Source organism: Trematomus bernacchii, unplaced genomic scaffold (genome assembly GCF_902827165.1).
Source record: "Trematomus bernacchii unplaced genomic scaffold, fTreBer1.1, whole genome shotgun sequence".
NCBI lineage: Eukaryota > Metazoa > Chordata > Actinopteri > Perciformes > Nototheniidae > Trematomus > Trematomus bernacchii.
In genome coordinates this window covers 1,115,899-1,134,097 of record NW_022987714.1, presented here as the reverse complement: position 1 = coordinate 1,134,097, position 18,199 = coordinate 1,115,899, and the positions used below count along the sequence as shown (strand labels likewise).

General features: G+C 41.7%; 2 protein-coding genes across 2 annotated transcripts; both read left to right on the top strand.

The window, feature by feature from the left end:
* Positions 1-100: 100 nt before the first annotated feature.
* On the top strand, positions 101-1,416 carry LOC117491487 (P2Y purinoceptor 4-like). The gene is made up of 2 exons (XM_034141498.1): positions 101-130; positions 388-1,416. The coding sequence occupies exons 1-2, from the start codon at positions 110-112 to the stop codon at positions 1,414-1,416; spliced, it is 1,050 nt and encodes a 349-aa protein (XP_033997389.1). The 5' UTR covers positions 101-109.
* Positions 1,417-1,934: 518 nt separating this feature from the next.
* slc17a6a (solute carrier family 17 member 6a) lies at positions 1,935-13,320 on the top strand. The gene is made up of 12 exons (XM_034142050.1): positions 1,935-2,579; positions 3,947-4,202; positions 4,861-4,979; positions 5,913-6,027; positions 7,012-7,099; positions 7,307-7,393; positions 8,107-8,249; positions 8,333-8,482; positions 9,409-9,541; positions 9,628-9,738; positions 9,825-9,952; positions 11,538-13,320. Exons 1-12 carry the CDS (start codon positions 2,494-2,496, stop codon positions 11,865-11,867), a joined length of 1,746 nt encoding a protein of 581 aa, XP_033997941.1. The 5' UTR covers positions 1,935-2,493; the 3' UTR covers positions 11,868-13,320.
* Positions 13,321-18,199: the final 4,879 nt, after the last annotated feature.

Sequence of the window (18,199 nt, the reverse complement as noted above, 5' to 3'; positions counted from 1 at the left end):
ACACTGATAACTATTCAGTGTTTGTTCACACTGGTGGGTGTGTTTTACACCAAAATATGTTGGCATGATTGTTTCACTTGGCACACCGCAAAGCCACCGTTACAAAGACATGGGCAACACTCAGGTGCAGGTAGGCTGTAATGGATCACTGTCATTTAAAAAAAAATTATCTGGTTTATGACACTACAAATAACCTTAATTTTGTGTCGTAATTATGATTGTTTATAAGATTTGTTTTCTATTAGGCCAAATATTCTGTCCATATATGTTGTGTTTTTACACTGAAGCCAAAGTGTTAACAGTTAAATGCAGCTTTCGATGAAGAATAACAGGAAACACACCATCTTGTAATATGGATAAATTGAACCTCTGCCCATGACCATCCAGCCTCCAGAGGCAGCCTTCTGCGACCTGAACCCAACCCGAGGTCTCCCGCTAATCCAGCTCTACGTGATGCCCACCTTCTTCCTAACGGTGTTGATCCTGGGCCTGCCTCTCAACCTGCTCTCCCTCTGGGTCTTCTGCCGCCGGCTGGGGCGCTGGACCCGCAGCACGGTGTTCCTCTTCAACCTGACCCTGGCGGACACCTCATGGCTGCTGGCCCTGCCTTACCTCATCCACTACCACCTGGACAAGCTCTACTGGAAGCTGGGGCGGTCGTTCTGCATGACTGTGAGGTTGTTCTACCACAACTACTTCTACCTCAGCATCTTCTTCGTCACCTGCATCAGTGTGGACAGATACCTGGCCATCGTGCACCCGCTGCGCTCCCTGGTGCTGCTGGGCCGGAGGCAGACTCACCTGCTGTGTGTGGTGATGTGGGCTGCTGCTCTGCTGCTCAGCGTACCTGTTGCCACCATGACTGAGATCCAGACCTGCCCCGGGAGCAACCGCACCGTGTGCCCCATATACATATTTCTGAGCCACACTGAGGAGAGTCTCCCTTATTCCCTCATGTGTTCCATCCTTGGCTTCCTCTTCCCGCTGCTCTCCATCTGCTACTGCGGCCTGCGCAGCGTCATGGAGCTGCACAGCCGCCCCGACCCGCATCACAAGCAGCAGCGGCTCCGAGTGCGGCGCGTGTTGAGCGCCGCGCTGGTTTTCTTTGCCTTGTTTTACCTGCCCTACCACATGAGCCGTAACGCCGCCGTAGTGATGCGGGTCTTGTACCCCAACAGCCCCACCTCCTGGGGGCGCGCAGACCTGGTCTTCTCGCTGGAAATGTGCCTCTGCAGCCTGATAACCTGCATCAACCCTCTGTTCAGCTGCTTCATTGGCCGCAAGTTCAGGAAGGAGTTTCATGGCACTTTTGCGGTCATGTTTTGCCTATCTAAGAGGACCCGGATGACGGTGAGGAAAAGGCAAGGGATGTCTACTGTCACACCTGTGTGCGCATTGCCTGAAACTGATTCCTGATGAGCTGGAGAAATATAAATTAATAAAAAGTTAATGAAAATGTGTTTAAATATTTAAATAATCATATGTGTAATCACATGTTTTTATCAGTTGGAGATAAGATTAAAAAACTGCGTAAAACAATGGTTTCCAGTCTCCTTTATCTAATGTCATCTCATATCAAGGTCTCCCTTTTCCTTACACAACACTGCCTCTGCGTGGTTGATTTCATATACTGTAGGCTACTAACACATGCATGTGAATAGCGTGTCTTTCTTTCATTACGTGAGCAACAATACAATACTCCGTTTATTCAGTTTAGTGAAATTAAAGCTTTGCAATGCTTCCCCTAAGTTTTAACAATGTGAGAGTAGTAAATCAAACAAAAAACCGAGAAATAGCCGGATATGGAGGGAGGAGGGGATCATTGTTTAGTGCCTGCTGCAGCAAGTGATTGATAAGGGGTCTGCTCTCATCCTGAATAGTTTTTAATTCAGTTAAAAATGTTGTGAATGACAGTGGTTGTATAAGTGGTCATTCTCGCCTTTAACATGTATTTTGTAGTAGGCTAGTAATTGAATTAGGGGAGAGGAGCGGCAGGAGGAGGGGCGCTGCGCGGAGCTGCTGACAGGTGGAGGAGCTGTGCGCTGTCCGCGGTGCTGAACCGACTGCTACCTCACCGGAGATCCTCACCTCAGATTAGACCCGAGCTCCACTGACGTGCGCATACTGAAGATTGTCCACTTTTCCCATCTCGATTTCTCAAAGAATACTCACAAAATAATTCAACTTTCCATTTTCTGTGTTGCTGTTTTCTTATCGCTGGCTGGATCTTAAAATGGCTCTGCATGGATTAACATTGCGCAAGGCAAAAGCGGACTTATTTGACTGCTGTTTTGTGACTGTGAAACCAGCCCTTTCCGACTGAACGTGTTCCCCCATCTTTCTCCATTTTCCTGCTCATCTTTTCAGGACATCGAGACGTTTTCTGCTTGAAAGACAGCAGCACGTTATTTGGATTATTTTTTTTAACAATATGCTCATTAAGCAGCTCTTCCATTTGTTATAGTATTGTAGATTTTTAAAGATATTTTGGATATGGAGCCTGGCATGGAGAAACCTGCCCCTACCACTAAGGAGGGACTAAAACAGATCGCAGGAAAGGCCCTGGGAAAGATTTACAAGTAAGGCGAATACATTCCCAATTTCTAATTTAATCATGAGAATTATATCTGTTATAACATAGAAAAATACCCAGATGTTAAAATCAAGCGTAACATCTGCACTGGATTTAAATAAGCCTATTGCTCTTTTACAATGAAATCAAGAGGGAAATCTCTTCTTTATGAGATGAATCACGGACAGGATGCTAAAGGCAGAGTCGTGTGGCCCGAATATTTAAGGATCAGATATTTCCCTGGAGGATGATCCCCTCCACCAGCTGCTGTGTGTGTTTTTTTTAATAATTAATGAAACAGAGCGAGTCGTGACACAAGGTCGGAGGATATCTATTACCTTATGTATCCATGTGTATTAATCCAAGATCGATTGACTTCATATCAATTGACTCACTTTATTATGTATACTGTCAGAAGGACTTACATGGAATGTAATCCAAAGCAACAATCAGACTGCAAAGCAAACATTTTTAATTTAAAATCACGGTCAGGAAGCAGGGTGACGTTTTCACACATATTATATTGAATTATTTATTCACTCTGATGGGAAATGCGAATAAAATTCCTTTCGGTTGAACATTAAGCCGAAAAATACGTTTTTTTTTACACAAATCATCTGGAAACACGTATCTTTTATAAAATATGCCCAGATGAACACTTGTGCAGTTTTGTTTTTTAAATCTTTGAATGTCTTTCTGTCGTTGAACTTGATTCCATGCTGCAACACAAAAACGTGACTGGAAGCATTACAAAAAAAATCTATTCGTTTCATTTAAGATGGAGCAGGCCTGGTATTTAACTGGATGAGGCCTTCACATTTCAATGTTTAGTTTTTCTAAATGAACCTTATAATTATTCGTACACATTTGCATTGAAAGCCAAATCGGAAAGCCAAAGCCACATTTTTAAGATCTAATTAATAAAATAAAAGGGAGAAATTAACTCTGAACAACGAGGATGCTGATAATGCTGCAATGCGGTATGAAGGTTATTCTTTCCTCGTTTGCCAACAAGTATTTCTTTTACAGAATCATTGAGAATTTCCGCACGAAACGAAAAAAGGTAGTTGACTTCGTGTAAAAGGGAGCAGGCTTTGAGGGGCCTGAGCCAAATTCAATGCAGGAAATGTGACATTGTAAAGGTTTTTCGTTACAAGAGCACAGAGTAAAAATGCAAGCTTATTTCCAAGATGCAAACGTCCTAAGAGGCATATGAATAAATGCATTTGTATTAATAGTGTGTTTTTTAGCAGAAAATCAACGAAATCACACATTTCCATTTGGATAGTTATAGCTCCTTTAAATGCAGCTGAACGTGCATGGATGTTTGATTTCATAAATCCAAGTGTCAACATTTATAAACGTGTCGTGCAGGCGGTTGGAAAAGCGTCAGCAGACCACTGAGGGCATCGAGCTGACAGAGGATGGGAGACCCACGGAGGAGCAGGAGAGGAAGACCCCCCTGTGTGACTGCACGTGCTTTGGGGCCCCGCGCAGATACATCATCGCTATGCTGAGCGGCCTGGGCTTCTGCATCTCCTTCGGTATCCGGTGTAACCTGGGTGTGGCCATCGTCAGCATGGTTAATAACAGCACGATCCACCAGGACGGCAAGATCATCATCTTAGAGGTGCCTGAACACCCCGCCCCGCCACTCCACATATTTATTAAGATGAGGGCCACAGCCAATAGACTCATGATATTATGTCGTGTTCGTCTCTCCCCCTTAATTTGGTGTTCCCGGTCTGTTTTAACTGCTCTTACATTAAAATAAAAAATATGAATCATCACCAAATGTTATTTAACACCCTATAAAGCTGTGAACAGTGTCTCAGACTGGTTTATATGAATAGCTGCAGTGCAAAGAATAGACACTGAAAATGTATTCCAAAAATAACATTTTGTGGATTTTTTTAGTGTAGGCTACTTTCTGATTGGGGTTACCCATTCATTTTCTATGGCGGTCATTTTTGTAAGAACACCATCGACGGTGTAACACAGTTTACAAGAGTAAATCGGTCAGATTACCCAAACACAAGAGGAGGGTTACACTACCCTGGAGAACCTCCATTGAGCATGTGCTTTTACTTTGTATTTATTGTGCTAAGCCTTTATGTTTTATTAGTTAGAAGATGTAGTTGCCTTTCCTTTTTTAATGTTTTCAAAAGCTGATACTGTTGTGCTTTAATTCGTTGATCGATCATGTTATATAAAATGTTGTCTCTTCAAAGATTTAAGAGCTCTTAATTTAAATTAAATTAATTATGTTGTTTTTTTGTGTGTGAAAGAAAGCGAAATTCAACTGGGACCCAGAGACCGTGGGGATGATTCATGGATCGTTTTTCTGGGGCTACATAGTGACTCAGATACCAGGAGGATATATCTCCTCAAGACTGGCTGCTAACAGGTAACTGCAAGCGATATCTGGACAAAAATCTACGATAAACACTTGTATGAGGAAATAGATTTATAAATACCAGTTTTTCTTGTTGTATAAATAAACGATTATTGAAATTTACAATGAAAATGTAGGTGTAATATTTGGATATCTGATGGTTTGACGGGAGGAGTCTGACCTTACAGCAGATAGGGGATTTGGCTGATGCCCACCAGGCGTGCCTCCTCGTGTTAATGAGCTCCCATGGGACCACCGTGTCTAATCCTTTATGTTCAGAGGCATGGCAACCGCACCAGCCAAAGTGTGAAATGTGGGTCTAAGTAATGATTGTAGAATGATTTCAATGGCATTATCCAGCCTCTCCCATTATTTTACCAACAGATGATTAGTCAGCTACAATTAGACAAGGAACAGAATGCAAAAAAGGGAAATATATATGTAAAACAAATGTAGAAGAAAAAACACATTTTAACAACAATCTGTAAAATACCTGATGCAAAATCATGTTATAATATTGATGCTTTAAAAAGGTAACCAAAGGGGTCCAGTATAAGGCCTTGTACATATAGATAATATGACATTTATATTTCTCATGAGGGAAATGGAGCCAAAATAAGATGCAAATCTTTGAAGAGCTTCATCATGCCAAGTCAGCTGAGCCTTCTGCTGCAAACACCTCCTGTCCTCAATGCCAAGGAAACTGAATAACTGCCTGTGTGTGTGTGTGTGTGTGTGTGGCATCCAATTAGGATCCATCTTCCTCAGCAGTGTTTTTTGCATAGAATCATACAGTAGAACAGCGTACGCTTATGTATTGCATATCTGATGTTTTATTGTTTTTGAAGTGTCTGAATTAATACTGCTGCCATGTATTTCGAATGAATGTGTTGGTGTTGTTTTGATAATATTCTGACAAATAATCCCTACACAATGTTTATCCAGGGTTTTCGGGGCTGCCATTGTGCTGACATCCATCCTGAACATGTTCATTCCCTCTGCCGCCCGGACGCACTATGGATGTGTAATCTTTGTGAGGATATTACAAGGGTTGGTGGAGGTACGGATACACAGTTTGCACATCAGATCCTGCCTCCTTTAAAATACTCGAAACTGATGCCTCATTATTATCAAGCTGAGAGCCAAACTCGACCCCCAATGAAATTGTCCTGACATTCTGTATTTGACCACACTTTACAGAAATCCTCTTGTTCACAATAAACTCCCTGGCTCTCTATTTAAATTTGCATTGGAAAATGAAGCCCATTATGAAAAAGATCCATTTAATTATACTGTATACAATTATCATATTAGTCCACACAAAGCTAAGAGAATATGATGAATAGCAGGGCTTATGTGTGTTGGTTTACCTGGCCTAAATAGCTCCATGTTCACATAGAAACACACAGAACAAAAGAGATAAAAAGCGCTCGATTCGGGCGGCTCCCACAACTCAACAGACAAGAAAATATTTCATGGAGGGAGGCTATTATCAGACTGAAGGTCATCCTCCTTTGTGATTCTGTTTTGCTGCGTGCTGGCGCTTCAATAGCAGCTCATGACCATAGAGAGGGAGCCGCCTGCGTTCAGCACCCATCGACTTATTACTGCAAATTAAACATTAGCATTTCAGGGTGTCTCCCACTGCAAGCCCCAGCAATTTGTGTCTATCAATAGTTGATTGTATGCCACTTAGTGCATAATGAAGATTTAATAGGCGCGACTCAGGTTTTTCCCCCCGAAGTGGGCAGTCATCCTGAGTCTGCACTGACTCACACCTAACCCATTAGTCTCTATTAGAAAGGTCAGCTGCAATGCATGTCAGTTTGTTTGTTATTATTAACTACAATTTGTAGAGAACGGACCACGTCAATCAGGCAGAATCAGTTTTATTGTGTAAATTCTATTGAATGAAAGTGGACAAATAGATGTAGAATATATTGATACAGAAAGATGAGTTGCCTCAGATTGATTAAGACATATTAATATAAAATGATCTCTGTGTGTTCAGACTGTGACTGTAATATCATTTGTCTTCGTGCAGGGAGTGACTTACCCAGCCTGCCACGGGATCTGGAGTAAATGGGCTCCACCGCTGGAGAGAAGTCGTCTGGCAACCATCTCCTTCGCTGGTAAAAAGTCTACACATATCGTCATGTTTCTGTTTTCTCCTTATAGATTAACTCATCATGTTACCTTATACACTTACAAAATATTGCCCCTGAAATGTATGCAAACATGTACTGAACACATTTGTCACCATGAACTGGGACAACGCTGCTCTCTGAATAAACAGCCGGATCAGATTCTGCCTGGTCGTAATGTTTTCTCTTGTTCAGGATCCTATGCTGGTGCAGTGATAGCCATGCCTCTGGCGGGGATCCTGGTGCAGTACACTGGCTGGTCCTCTGTCTTCTATGTGTATGGTGAGTGTAACTGTATTAAAAGCACAAAAACATTTTCTTACAAATTAAAAATAAAGTTATTCTTACATCTTTTTGAACTCCAATAGCTTCAGGAGTTTTGCTGTTAGAGATTTACAGGGTCTGGTATGACAGGCAGGCTGTGTCCCTATGTTATAGCAGCTATTATCCCATAATTGTCAATTGCTGTCCCATGCAGCCAGAAACACTGTCAGTTACATCCTGTCTAGCTTTAAAATATATTCCCCCTTTTAATTCTATATTTAAGGTTTGAAAAATCATTTTTGTCAAGTCAATATTATTTGTAAAGTGCAATATCACAATACACACATTTGCCTGTTTTTAGACCCTTGCTTCAACTAAAGAAATTCCCCCATAAAAAACTATAACAGGCTAAAAGACACCTCCAGAAGAGCAACAGAGCAGGCATCCCTCTCCTATGACAGACATATGTGCAATAGATGTTGTGTGTACAGGATAGATCAACATAATACAATTACAATATGGATAATCAATTTGAAGAAAATAAAAAAGAATGTGTGTGAGTGAAATATTTAAATCCAAGACTCTTATTAAGTATTTTAGATATGTTGTTCATCATTATTACAGATATTTGGTATCTTTGCTGACTTTGGGGTCTCCATTAGAATTGAAGCCCTGAGTAATGTTTGGCTGCACAGCATGAGTTTGTAATGACTGACTAATGATCTGTTCAGGATGCTTTGGGATATTTTGGTACATTTTCTGGGTCTTGGTGTCCTATGAGAGCCCAGCGGAGCACCCGACCATCACCACCGAGGAGCGCCGCTACATCGAGGAGAGCATCGGGGAAAGTGCACAGCTGATGGGAGCGATGGAGGTGAGATCTCAAACTGTATCAATTCATTTGTACCAATAATCCACGTGCTGTACGCCCAGCTGATTCTCTGTTTGTTTGAACAGAAATACAAGACCCCCTGGAAGAAATTCTTCACTTCCATGCCCGTCTATGCAATCATCGTGGCCAACTTCTGCAGGAGCTGGACCTTTTATCTGCTCCTCATCAGCCAGCCTGCATACTTTGAAGAAGTGTTTGGATTTGAAATCAGCAAGGTAAACAAATCCCTAATAATGCTTGGTCTCAGGAAAAAATATTTTTTTAACATCATGATTACAAGTTAAGATTGTCTAACATATGAATTGCTTAATTTCAGGGCAGTTCAATTGGTATAAAATGCAAATTTAGAATGTTTTTGATGCTAATGACGATCTGTCTTATTCTGCCATGGAGTATATATTCTGATGTTCAAACAAATTTTACTCTAGATTTTGAGAAGTGTTAATCCATATTGGGATTAAATAAGGTTGCAGAAGGAACACAACTATTAAAGCGGCTGCTCTTTGAATTTACAGAGCGCTATGAGTTTTAGCTCATTGTTTGTCCGTCCTACAACTGTACTGCTTTGGTTCACTCACTTTAGGTATCTGTTTTCAGTGTTAAAACTCTAAAGGCCGCTATAGGGTCAACACCAAACTGCAGATAGACACAGTAAACTGAACGTAGTAAAGCATTAGGTAGAAGTTGGTGTGGACCAAAAACAGAGCTAAAAGAGAGTGAATCAGAAACATAAATCCAAAAGAACGATACTTTAGCTTGGTTAATGTGACAAAATATAAACTCTTAATATTTTAAACTTTTTTGAAACAAATTGTGTTATTTATCTTGTCAAATTTGAATAACCTATTGAAAAGGAAAGGGCTTTGTTACATTTCTGAACCTGCTGTCCATGAGTAAATGAGTGTAATCTTTACCCTCGCTGGAGAGTGTGATGCATGATGGTTTGGCAGATGTAATGTGGCTCAGGACGGGCTGCTGTGATTACTGCAGGTGAATTATTGCTCAGATGTGATGCTGCAGTCAGAGGTTGAAACGGACACAAAGATTGGGTCCGAGAATAGAAAGAAGAATCACTTTTGTTTTGACAGTTTCTCTGTAGTTGTCACATTTGCTTCAGACAAAGTGTTTGATGGGTTCTCAGGTTGGAATAGTGTCAGCGCTCCCTCACTTGGTCATGACCATCATCGTGCCGTTAGGAGGCATGTTAGCCGACTACCTGCGGACTCACAACATCATGTCCACCACTATGGTCCGGAAGATCATGAACTGCGGAGGTAAGGCATTGATAATCAGCTCTGTCTGTTACCATACAATTATAAAGGTGTTCCTGATTGTTGAACTCTCTTCTTGTTGTTTCTAGGGTTTGGTATGGAGGCCACTTTCTTGTTGGTGGTCGGGTTTTCTCACAGTAAGGGGGTGGCCATCTCTTTCTTAGTTCTAGCGGTGGGTTTTAGTGGATTTGCAATATCAGGTGAGTCTCAAAGCTAAATGGATTATAATTACTTTGTGTTGTTGAAAATAGCCAAAAACTTAAAATACCTGCTTTATTTTGCCTAGGTTTCAACGTCAACCATCTGGACATCGCTCCTCGCTATGCCAGCATCCTCATGGGAATTTCCAACGGGGTGGGGACTCTGTCAGGGATGGTCTGCCCTCTGATCGTGGGAGCCATGACAAAGAACAAGGTGAGCCATTCATTAGTCGTACAGTGAAGTGAATGTTTATTCAGATTTGTACTGAAAAGTGGTTTAATGTCAAGGTTTTTTTTTTATAGTAGTAAATAGTAGTTTGTTGTAAAACTGGAAAAGAAAAGAGAGACATTTTGTACAATTAATAACGCCTACTTTAAAATTCCCCCCTTCTATCATGTAAGAAAAGTTACACAGAATTGTATTACATTTTTCTTTCATGCCACTGTGTCTTTAACACTCAGAGTCCAGCTTTATCAGGACTGAGTGGGAGTAGTTTGATGAAATTTGACATATGATATTTGATATTAAAGGTCCCATGTCATGGCCATTTCTACTGATCATAATTCCATTGTTGAGGTTTCCAAACTCACATTGGTTTCTCATACAGCATCTCTGTAAAGTATGTGTATTCACCAGGTATTCACTCTCTGTCCTAAACGGCTTGTTGGAGCTCCTGTCCCCACCTCCCTGTGAGCCCAGTGTGCTCTGATTGGTCGGGACTTTGCGAGGCTCGCTGCTCAGTGAGCTGGCTTACTGGTGTGGTTTCCGGGTCGGCTATACAGCAAGACAGCGCGAAACTCATCCTGAGCACACACAAACACTCACAACCGAAGTAAAAACAATAAGTGTGGCTTGATATTGAGTAAGAAAAAGGTTTATAAACGCTGTGAGAATGGGTCTGCGGAGAGCATTTCTCCGCGATCCCAACTCGTCTATTACCAACCAGGGAGCTCTATGCAACTCAATGGGACTCCCTGTTAGTTGAAAATGTACGCTAAAGGTCCTGGTGTGTGAGGAGCTCCGCGGATTGGTCCATTTTGGTTCCGGGAACCGCATGACGTCATGCGGTTCCCGGAAGAAACAAATGGAAAAAGAGAAATCTTCAACGAGGCGTTATGGGGCAGCATAGACAGGTCTTTTCTGTGTTAGAGTTTTACTCGCTACAGGGTGTACTTTGAGGGTTTTTGACTCTGCAGACCGTTTACATGCATAAAAACCTTCATAACACACAAGGGGACGGGTAATAACCAGAAAAGCATGACATGGGACCTTTAACAGTTGCCTGGCAACCTCACAACCATCATCAGATTTTTTATTCAGATGTAGCTAAACTCAGATCGGATGCATGACTTTAAATGTGTCCAAATACTCACTTCAACCAGTGGGATGAGCACAGACAGATACAGGAATCATGTGAATCACCTTTTATATATAAACATGTGTCCCCTCTGTGTTAAGAGATTCTGAAAGTTTCAGGAAAAAAGATTCTCTCTCTTTTTGTCCTGATCCATTTATATAAAAACCTGGCTGAAAATGAGCTGATCAGATTTTGGCCACTTTATGATGTCATAAAAGACAGAGAATCAGCACTTTTGAAACAGGGCTGAAACAGAGGGGTTTATGGGATGCTGCAATGCATGATCTGTTTGGTATTTCGAGCCAAGCACTTCAGAGACATGTTTTGTATATATGTGAGACCTATAATAAAGTAATGAAAAACAGTATAATAGGGGACCTTTAAGATCCACTGCTCGACAGAAACAAGTTTTCAGAAATGACTCAACTGTTTTGTCTTTAGACCCGGGACGAGTGGCAGTACGTCTTCCTCATTGCTGCCCTGGTGCATTATGGGGGAGTGGTGTTCTATGGGATCTTTGCATCTGGGGAGAAGCAGCCATGGGCCGACCCTGAAGAAACCAGCGATGAGAAGTGCGGCTTCATTGATGAGGACGAGCTGGCCGAGGAGACGGGAGACATCACGCAGAGCTACGGCGCCATGGGGGCCCCCGCTAAAAGCTACGGGGCCACCTCGCAGCTCAACGGAGGGTGGGTGTCGGACTGGGATAAGACGGAAGAGTATGTGCAGGAGCCGGCCGGAAAGATATATTCCGAGCGCGGCTACTCTTAGAGCCGCCAGATGTGGTGAGTCTGACTCTCCATCACAGATTGCACAACATTATCTTAGATATCTAAATCCATTCTGTGTATTCAAGTAAAATGGTAACTAGTTTCAAAAAGCCAATGTAAAGGAGTAGTAAATTGCAATGCAGAACAATCCTCATTAGATGACCACATGTCTCTCATTACATCTACCTACTATAGGGCTTCACTATACAGATTGCACAGAGAGCTGCAGGCCTATGTTGTACTTCTCCTTAGGCACCCAAACCTCATCAATCTACTTGAACAACATGAGCCAGATGACACTGCAGCTGACCATCATATAGGGTCTTTCTCTGAAAAACCACTCTGATTGCACTGAAACTTTAGGTATTCTAGAACAAGATTATATTCTGTTTGTCAAGTGTGTTTTATGTACTGTATATACCTGTATACTGTTTCTGTGAGACTATTGTGAATTTTGGGTCGTTGATCTGTGTTAACATTAATATAAAAGGCCATATTTTTCATGGACAGTACCTTTTCAGGGAGATGTCTGCTTGCAAAAAAGGTCTCCCTCTCATCGGGCGAGGCCTGTAATACACTATAAGACAAAAATTGCGTGAGTGAAGTTGATCCGTAGAGTTTTAGTGTGTGTTTGTTTGCATGAATTTGCTCAGATCAATGTTTTCCGATGCAGCAGCCTCACTGTCCTTGATAGTCCTCATCCGGCTCAATGCTTTGTTCTTAGATAAGTCTTCTGCCATTATAAATAATAAAATGAACTTTCATAATCAGGTGCCAGTCGTGATGTGAGACAAATCAAAAAAGTGTTGAAGGCGATTGCTCAGAAGACATTGTTTATTGATGTTTGGTGTGCACTGCAATAAATTCTGTGTACCAGCCGCCACCCATCACATCCTGTTTGGTAATGTGACACTAGCTTGCTGTATCTAACTGTAATTGTTTTGAAGTCATGTGATGCTCAACATTAAGGTGTGTGTTTTAACAAATTACCAGTGTCTGGAGAATCCAGCTTTAGTGCTCATGATGCAAGACATATTGTTGCATCTTGACACGAGGAATGCAGTAATATATGTGAACGACCAGGGTGTTGTGATCTCTTGATGTTTCTTGGTTGTTCTCATTGTCACCAAAATTACTTTGCTGACACTTTAATATTGTCACGTTTGAGTGGACCACATGAGTTAATAGATGGCTCTTCCACCTGACTTTATTTAATATTGAACACTTTCTTCATTTGTTGTATGAAATCTGCAAGGATGTTTAAAAATATATGAATATTTAAGAATGTTTAAGATGACCAAAAGATGCTATTACGGCTTTGTGCCTAAAGTTTATGTAAACAGATAAATGTGATTTTATGGCTTCTAATATTGTGTTTAATGAAGAGGTATGTTGATGTCAAAAGTGTTGTAAAAAATACTCGTATCATTTTATAAAAAAAAACTTACCAAAAATCATGTTTTGGTCTTTCCTCGTCATCTTTTCACCTTGTCTGTTGATGTGATCTGCTTAGAGGTGGAGAGCTACTCCATATGACAATGATTATAGTTTAAGTCATTTTTTATTTTTAAAATATTGAATGGTTCCAACTTCTCAAATGTGAAGATTTGGTAATTTTTCTTAAAATAGTTTTAATGACATTTGTATTTATATTGTGGGCCTTTTTCTTTAGTTGATAGAACATCCGTGTTGTTTAAGTTTGAACTGCTGGCTGAATAATCTTTGTAAAAGGTGTAAAAGGTCAAACAAAAAAATTATAATTTACTAACAAGAAAATCTGATATTGACCAATAATGAAAATGGGCTCTTCCTCAACTAGTACAAACAATTACATTGATGAGGAAAAATAATCTAGTTTAACAGTCACAGGGGACATTTATCTGCATTGCTTACTTTTAATACTTAACTTTTCCTGATGATATTTACATTTACATAAGTACTATTTATTAATTAAGATCTTATACTATAATTTTTTACAGTGTGATATTTTTACCTTGACTTAAGTTAACTATCTAAATACTTTCCTCCACAACTGGATGTACTGTAAAACCTTATTTTAAAGGCAATCATCAGAGATGGGATCCAGACTACCACACCAGTTAACCATCTCCTCTAATCAGTGCTATGCATCTCCAATTCTCTCCAAGTTTCTCATTAGTAAATCAATGACTGAGGTCTCTGGAATCCAGGGGAGAGTATTGGACCCTGTAGCTTGGTAATTGGTAAAAGGCAATAGCAATGTTAGAGCTATTACTGGAGTGTACATCCCTACAAACCAGGATCATTGTCTGTCTTCCCAAAGAGTCCTGACTTGATATGCAGTGTAGATGGTGAGGTGTTGTGTAGCTGCACAAAGTGTGATCAGCCTGTTAAACTTGTCAGCAGCATCTCACACCTCTCTCACTTGTAGAGAAAAAATAAGGATCGGAGGCCTAACTGAAACAAACACGCATTTTGACAAACAACTGTGGCGATATTAAACCCACCCTGTTTTCCTCAGTGTGTCCTCCTCTACACCGCTGAGGTCAACAGTGTTACATGTAACATATTCAACTATTGACCCGGCTCCTGCATTAAATCGTGACAAATCAATACTGTTTAACTCTAGAGCATATTGGACTTTTAAAACAAAAATGCTTCTAATGACAGCTTGAATTCAGCAAAAGGACAAGGAAGGTCGATGAAAGGCAAAATGGGAGGATATAATATAGAAAAATACAATATGAATTATGTAGTGCATATTACAAGCTTTATAGTGGGATTGTAATTTCTAGATCCCATATGTATAGAGGAAATTGTATATTGGTATGCACAGATGCTTATATACAATACTTAACATGTTATATACAGCTCCAAGCCCCAAACTCCACATCCAGGGAGTCGTGACAGAACTGTGAGGTTTTATGACTCACAGTTCAATCTGAAGTCAGAGCTGTACAGAGTGTACAAAAAAGGTGATGAAACCGTCTGTGGCGCCTCTTTGCAGCTCTGCAGTTTGTGAAACACGACGCTCTGGATATCGACAAAGTGCAGCCTGTTAGTGAGGTGGTAAATAATTCAGGAAAGCATGGCGTCCATACATCCACGTTCATCCTTACAGCAGGAAGGACTTTCCTGGATAAATCAAAGACTGAACGTGTCTTCCAGCCTCTGCAGGTGGGCATGAGTCATATGGAGCAGATCTGAGAGCAGTCCATCATTAGAGGTCTGACCAACTTCCTGAAGGTCCTCATTATTTCAATGTGACCAACTGGTGACCATTACATTTGGTAGGTTGTCCACCTTCCTCTGACTGTAGGCCAGGGTTAATATAAGCAGGCAGCAGCCTCTTGCAACTTCGAGCCCCCCTCTCTCCTCAGGAGAAATGATAGACAGGCATGAAGTTTGTTGGGGCGGGGGTTAACGTGTTGGCCGTCAGTTTTATGCACATGATGGACAGTCTGAATCAATTAAATGTGTTCAGTACTCTGGCTCTGTGTCCACTGATGCTTCGATCACAGGAAGCGGCTCCATGTCTGAAACACTTCCCGTGGCAGCAATTACAATAAATCTCGGTTTCTCCTATCCGATTATCTCCCCGGCTGAGGAGGGAAACCATTAACGCTTTCCTCCGCCTACTCCTCGGTGCACATGTTAATTTGACAGAAAACACAATTGTGTCACCAGCCACATGGAACATGTTTTCTCATGCCTAACCAGCCGGGGCGGTCATGGCTGTTGCTCCGGTGACGTGCCTGTTGGGGCGCTCGGTAATTGGACAAAATGTGTGTGTGTCGACATTTCATTCATAGGTGGGATTCCTCTCTGCATGAACCTGCCTCTATCCTCTACCTGCAGTTGTTTGTGCAGCATCAGACTTAGTCACTGTGAGGCTTTTGGTGCTGTTTGTGTAATCCTGAGGGCAAGTGAAGGGGGATTGAGTAGTTGTCAGTCAGTGGGGCAGGTGCAGTTTGGCTCCTGGGGGACTGTAACGGGATGAGGCCCAGCCCGAATGAGTGTTTGATGACGGGGTTGGACTCCTCCCCTGGGACTCTGCCTGCTTGCAATTATCCTCCTGATCCCTTCTCTCTTCTCCAGTCTGCAGCCCAACATGTACACAGCGTTCTCGCCACACTGCTGCAGGAATATCCTTTGAATTGCTGAAATGCAACCCCCTCATATGCAAAGCGATCAAGTAATTAGAGCCCAAAAATTCAAAGCAGTATTGAAGTAATTACTGTTTTATGGCACCCCATGGCATGACATTTCACTACCTCGGGGCAATTGAATGTATACACACCTCCTCCTCCCTTGCTAACAGCTTTATTAATGTAGAGCTTGGACCCAAAATCAGTCAGTCTCACCAGACATGTTTTATGCCTCTGTCCATCCACTGCCACACAGTGATCATTTATTTCAAAGATCTCTTGTTTTGCATTCCACTTCTACTTAAGACTCTCAGTTTGGGAAGTACAACAATCCTTTTGTGATATGCTAATAGTGTCAATCTTGTTGAGCTCCAAAAAGCCACAACGAATATGAAGAATCATTATTTTGTTTCTACATTTATAAGCACCAAGCTACTGATAAACCGTACTGAGGCAGGAGAACCGTGATGCCATACAAGGGCTGCATTCTCAGTCCCGCCATGTTCAGAGGGAGAATTGCATTTTCCACGATCAGAGGGAGAGGAGGCAGATTGCTACATCCAATTGTGTTTTCTCCACAGAACTGGTCTCCTACAGTTGCATGTGAGGTAATCTATCACAGGTCCTACCATCTCCCCTCCCCCATATCACATTACGCTGACAGCTTCATACCCTCCGCTCTACAACATGCTCATATCATGCTCGTATCGCTCACAGACAAAGGATGAGTGGCTGATAAGATTTTACACGATATCCTCATTACTGGGAGTCCTTTGCTTCGAAATCTGGATAAAATGATGACAGAGTTTGCAGATAAGGGAAAATATTTTGAAGCTTAAGTTGTCTTTAAATCTCCTACCTTATGAAAAATAAGCATTATTTGACCATAAAACAGCTACAACTTAGATTCACCTTACTGAAAGGGTAGCATCTCATGATTATTCTCATAATGGACTAACTGCAGCTCTACTTTCTTTGGTTCTGCCTTGTTTCCCCACATCTTGACCCTCTCCCTCTTTTTACATCCTGTGTAAAAAAACAGTAGTGTTTCTGCAACCACAGCACCAGACTGGAGTGTCTGACAGGGCAGTTTTTACGGGATGTCCTGAGAGGACGATGTGAACTTCTTTTATCCTCCAGAAGCTGCACCAACATTTCACACAACTCAGTACATTAGTTTCCAATAATGTCCTCAAAGCTACACTGAAAAAAACCACCCAAATGAAAGCCTGAATGCCTGGTCCTCGGTGCATGCCTGGTGACGGGGGCCACTGATCATCCTGTAAGTGGGACACAGGTGTGCGGAGGGGCCCTCCTGCCAGACGCGGGGCCGGGCTGGGGCGGATTAGGCACGTGCCGAGGGAGGGCTCTACCCCCCCCCCCCCCCGCTCCGCCCCGCCCCTCAGAGGATTCCCTATTCACCACCAGATGGGGGCTGGATGTGAGTTTTAATGAATGCCATCCTTCACGCCCCTCAGCACGTCTCACTGCAGTGTGTTACCCCACGCTGACACACAACAACAATACACTGCAGAGAATCAGAAACAAGCCGAGGAGAAGACAAGAGAGCAGGAAGTACTGTACGTTTCATTTCTAATTACACACTTAAAGAAAGTGGTTTTATGAAAGACAGAAAGGCATAATATTCCTAAATTATTAAACGTACTGAAAGTAGTCTAGTTGAACTAATATAATAGATGCTACCAGCCAATGTCACACATTTAAAGTGGGCTGGTGGTTATTATGGGGCGGTGTGGCCCTCCTGTTGTTTGAAGTGATACAACCCTGTCATTTTCACCTTGCAGGTTAACAGCAGAGGGCAATTTGTTCACATCTATGGGACAAAAACTGATAGGTAAATTGCTGGTTTAGAGGGGTGGTCTATTACTTAACAACACCCTATTTTAAATGGAAAAAAAAACACCTCCACCTGGAAAGAACATCAACGATAAAATGCTTTTCTTTTTTAGTATCTTACGATAGACATGTTTTTTATCCTATAAATAATAGGTTAAACGTTTTTTCTTTTAGTATAAAGATACAGGCATAGGACTTATTTATAGGATTGTAGTTTGCAGTCAGACTAACACATCTGAATCATCATCACGGCTGCTCACTCGCTCTGCCAGTTATGTGTGAGGCTGTGATGAAGAGTGTGAAACACAACATCTAAAAATGAAGAGAATCTGTAAGGGTGAACGAAATG

Coding starts and splice junctions, on each gene's coding strand:
- LOC117491487 (XM_034141498.1), top strand. CDS start 110: ATGGGCAACACTCAGGTGCAG. Junction 131..387: donor TGGGCAACACTCAGGTGCAG/GTAGGCTGTAAT, acceptor ATGACCATCCAG/CCTCCAGAGGCAGCCTTCTG.
- slc17a6a (XM_034142050.1), top strand. CDS start 2,494: ATGGAGCCTGGCATGGAGAAACCTGCCCCTACCACTAAGGAGGGACTA. Junction 2,580..3,946: donor GCCCTGGGAAAGATTTACAA/GTAAGGCGAATA, acceptor CGTGTCGTGCAG/GCGGTTGGAAAAGCGTCAGC. Junction 9,953..11,537: donor GAGCCATGACAAAGAACAAG/GTGAGCCATTCA, acceptor TTTTGTCTTTAG/ACCCGGGACGAGTGGCAGTA.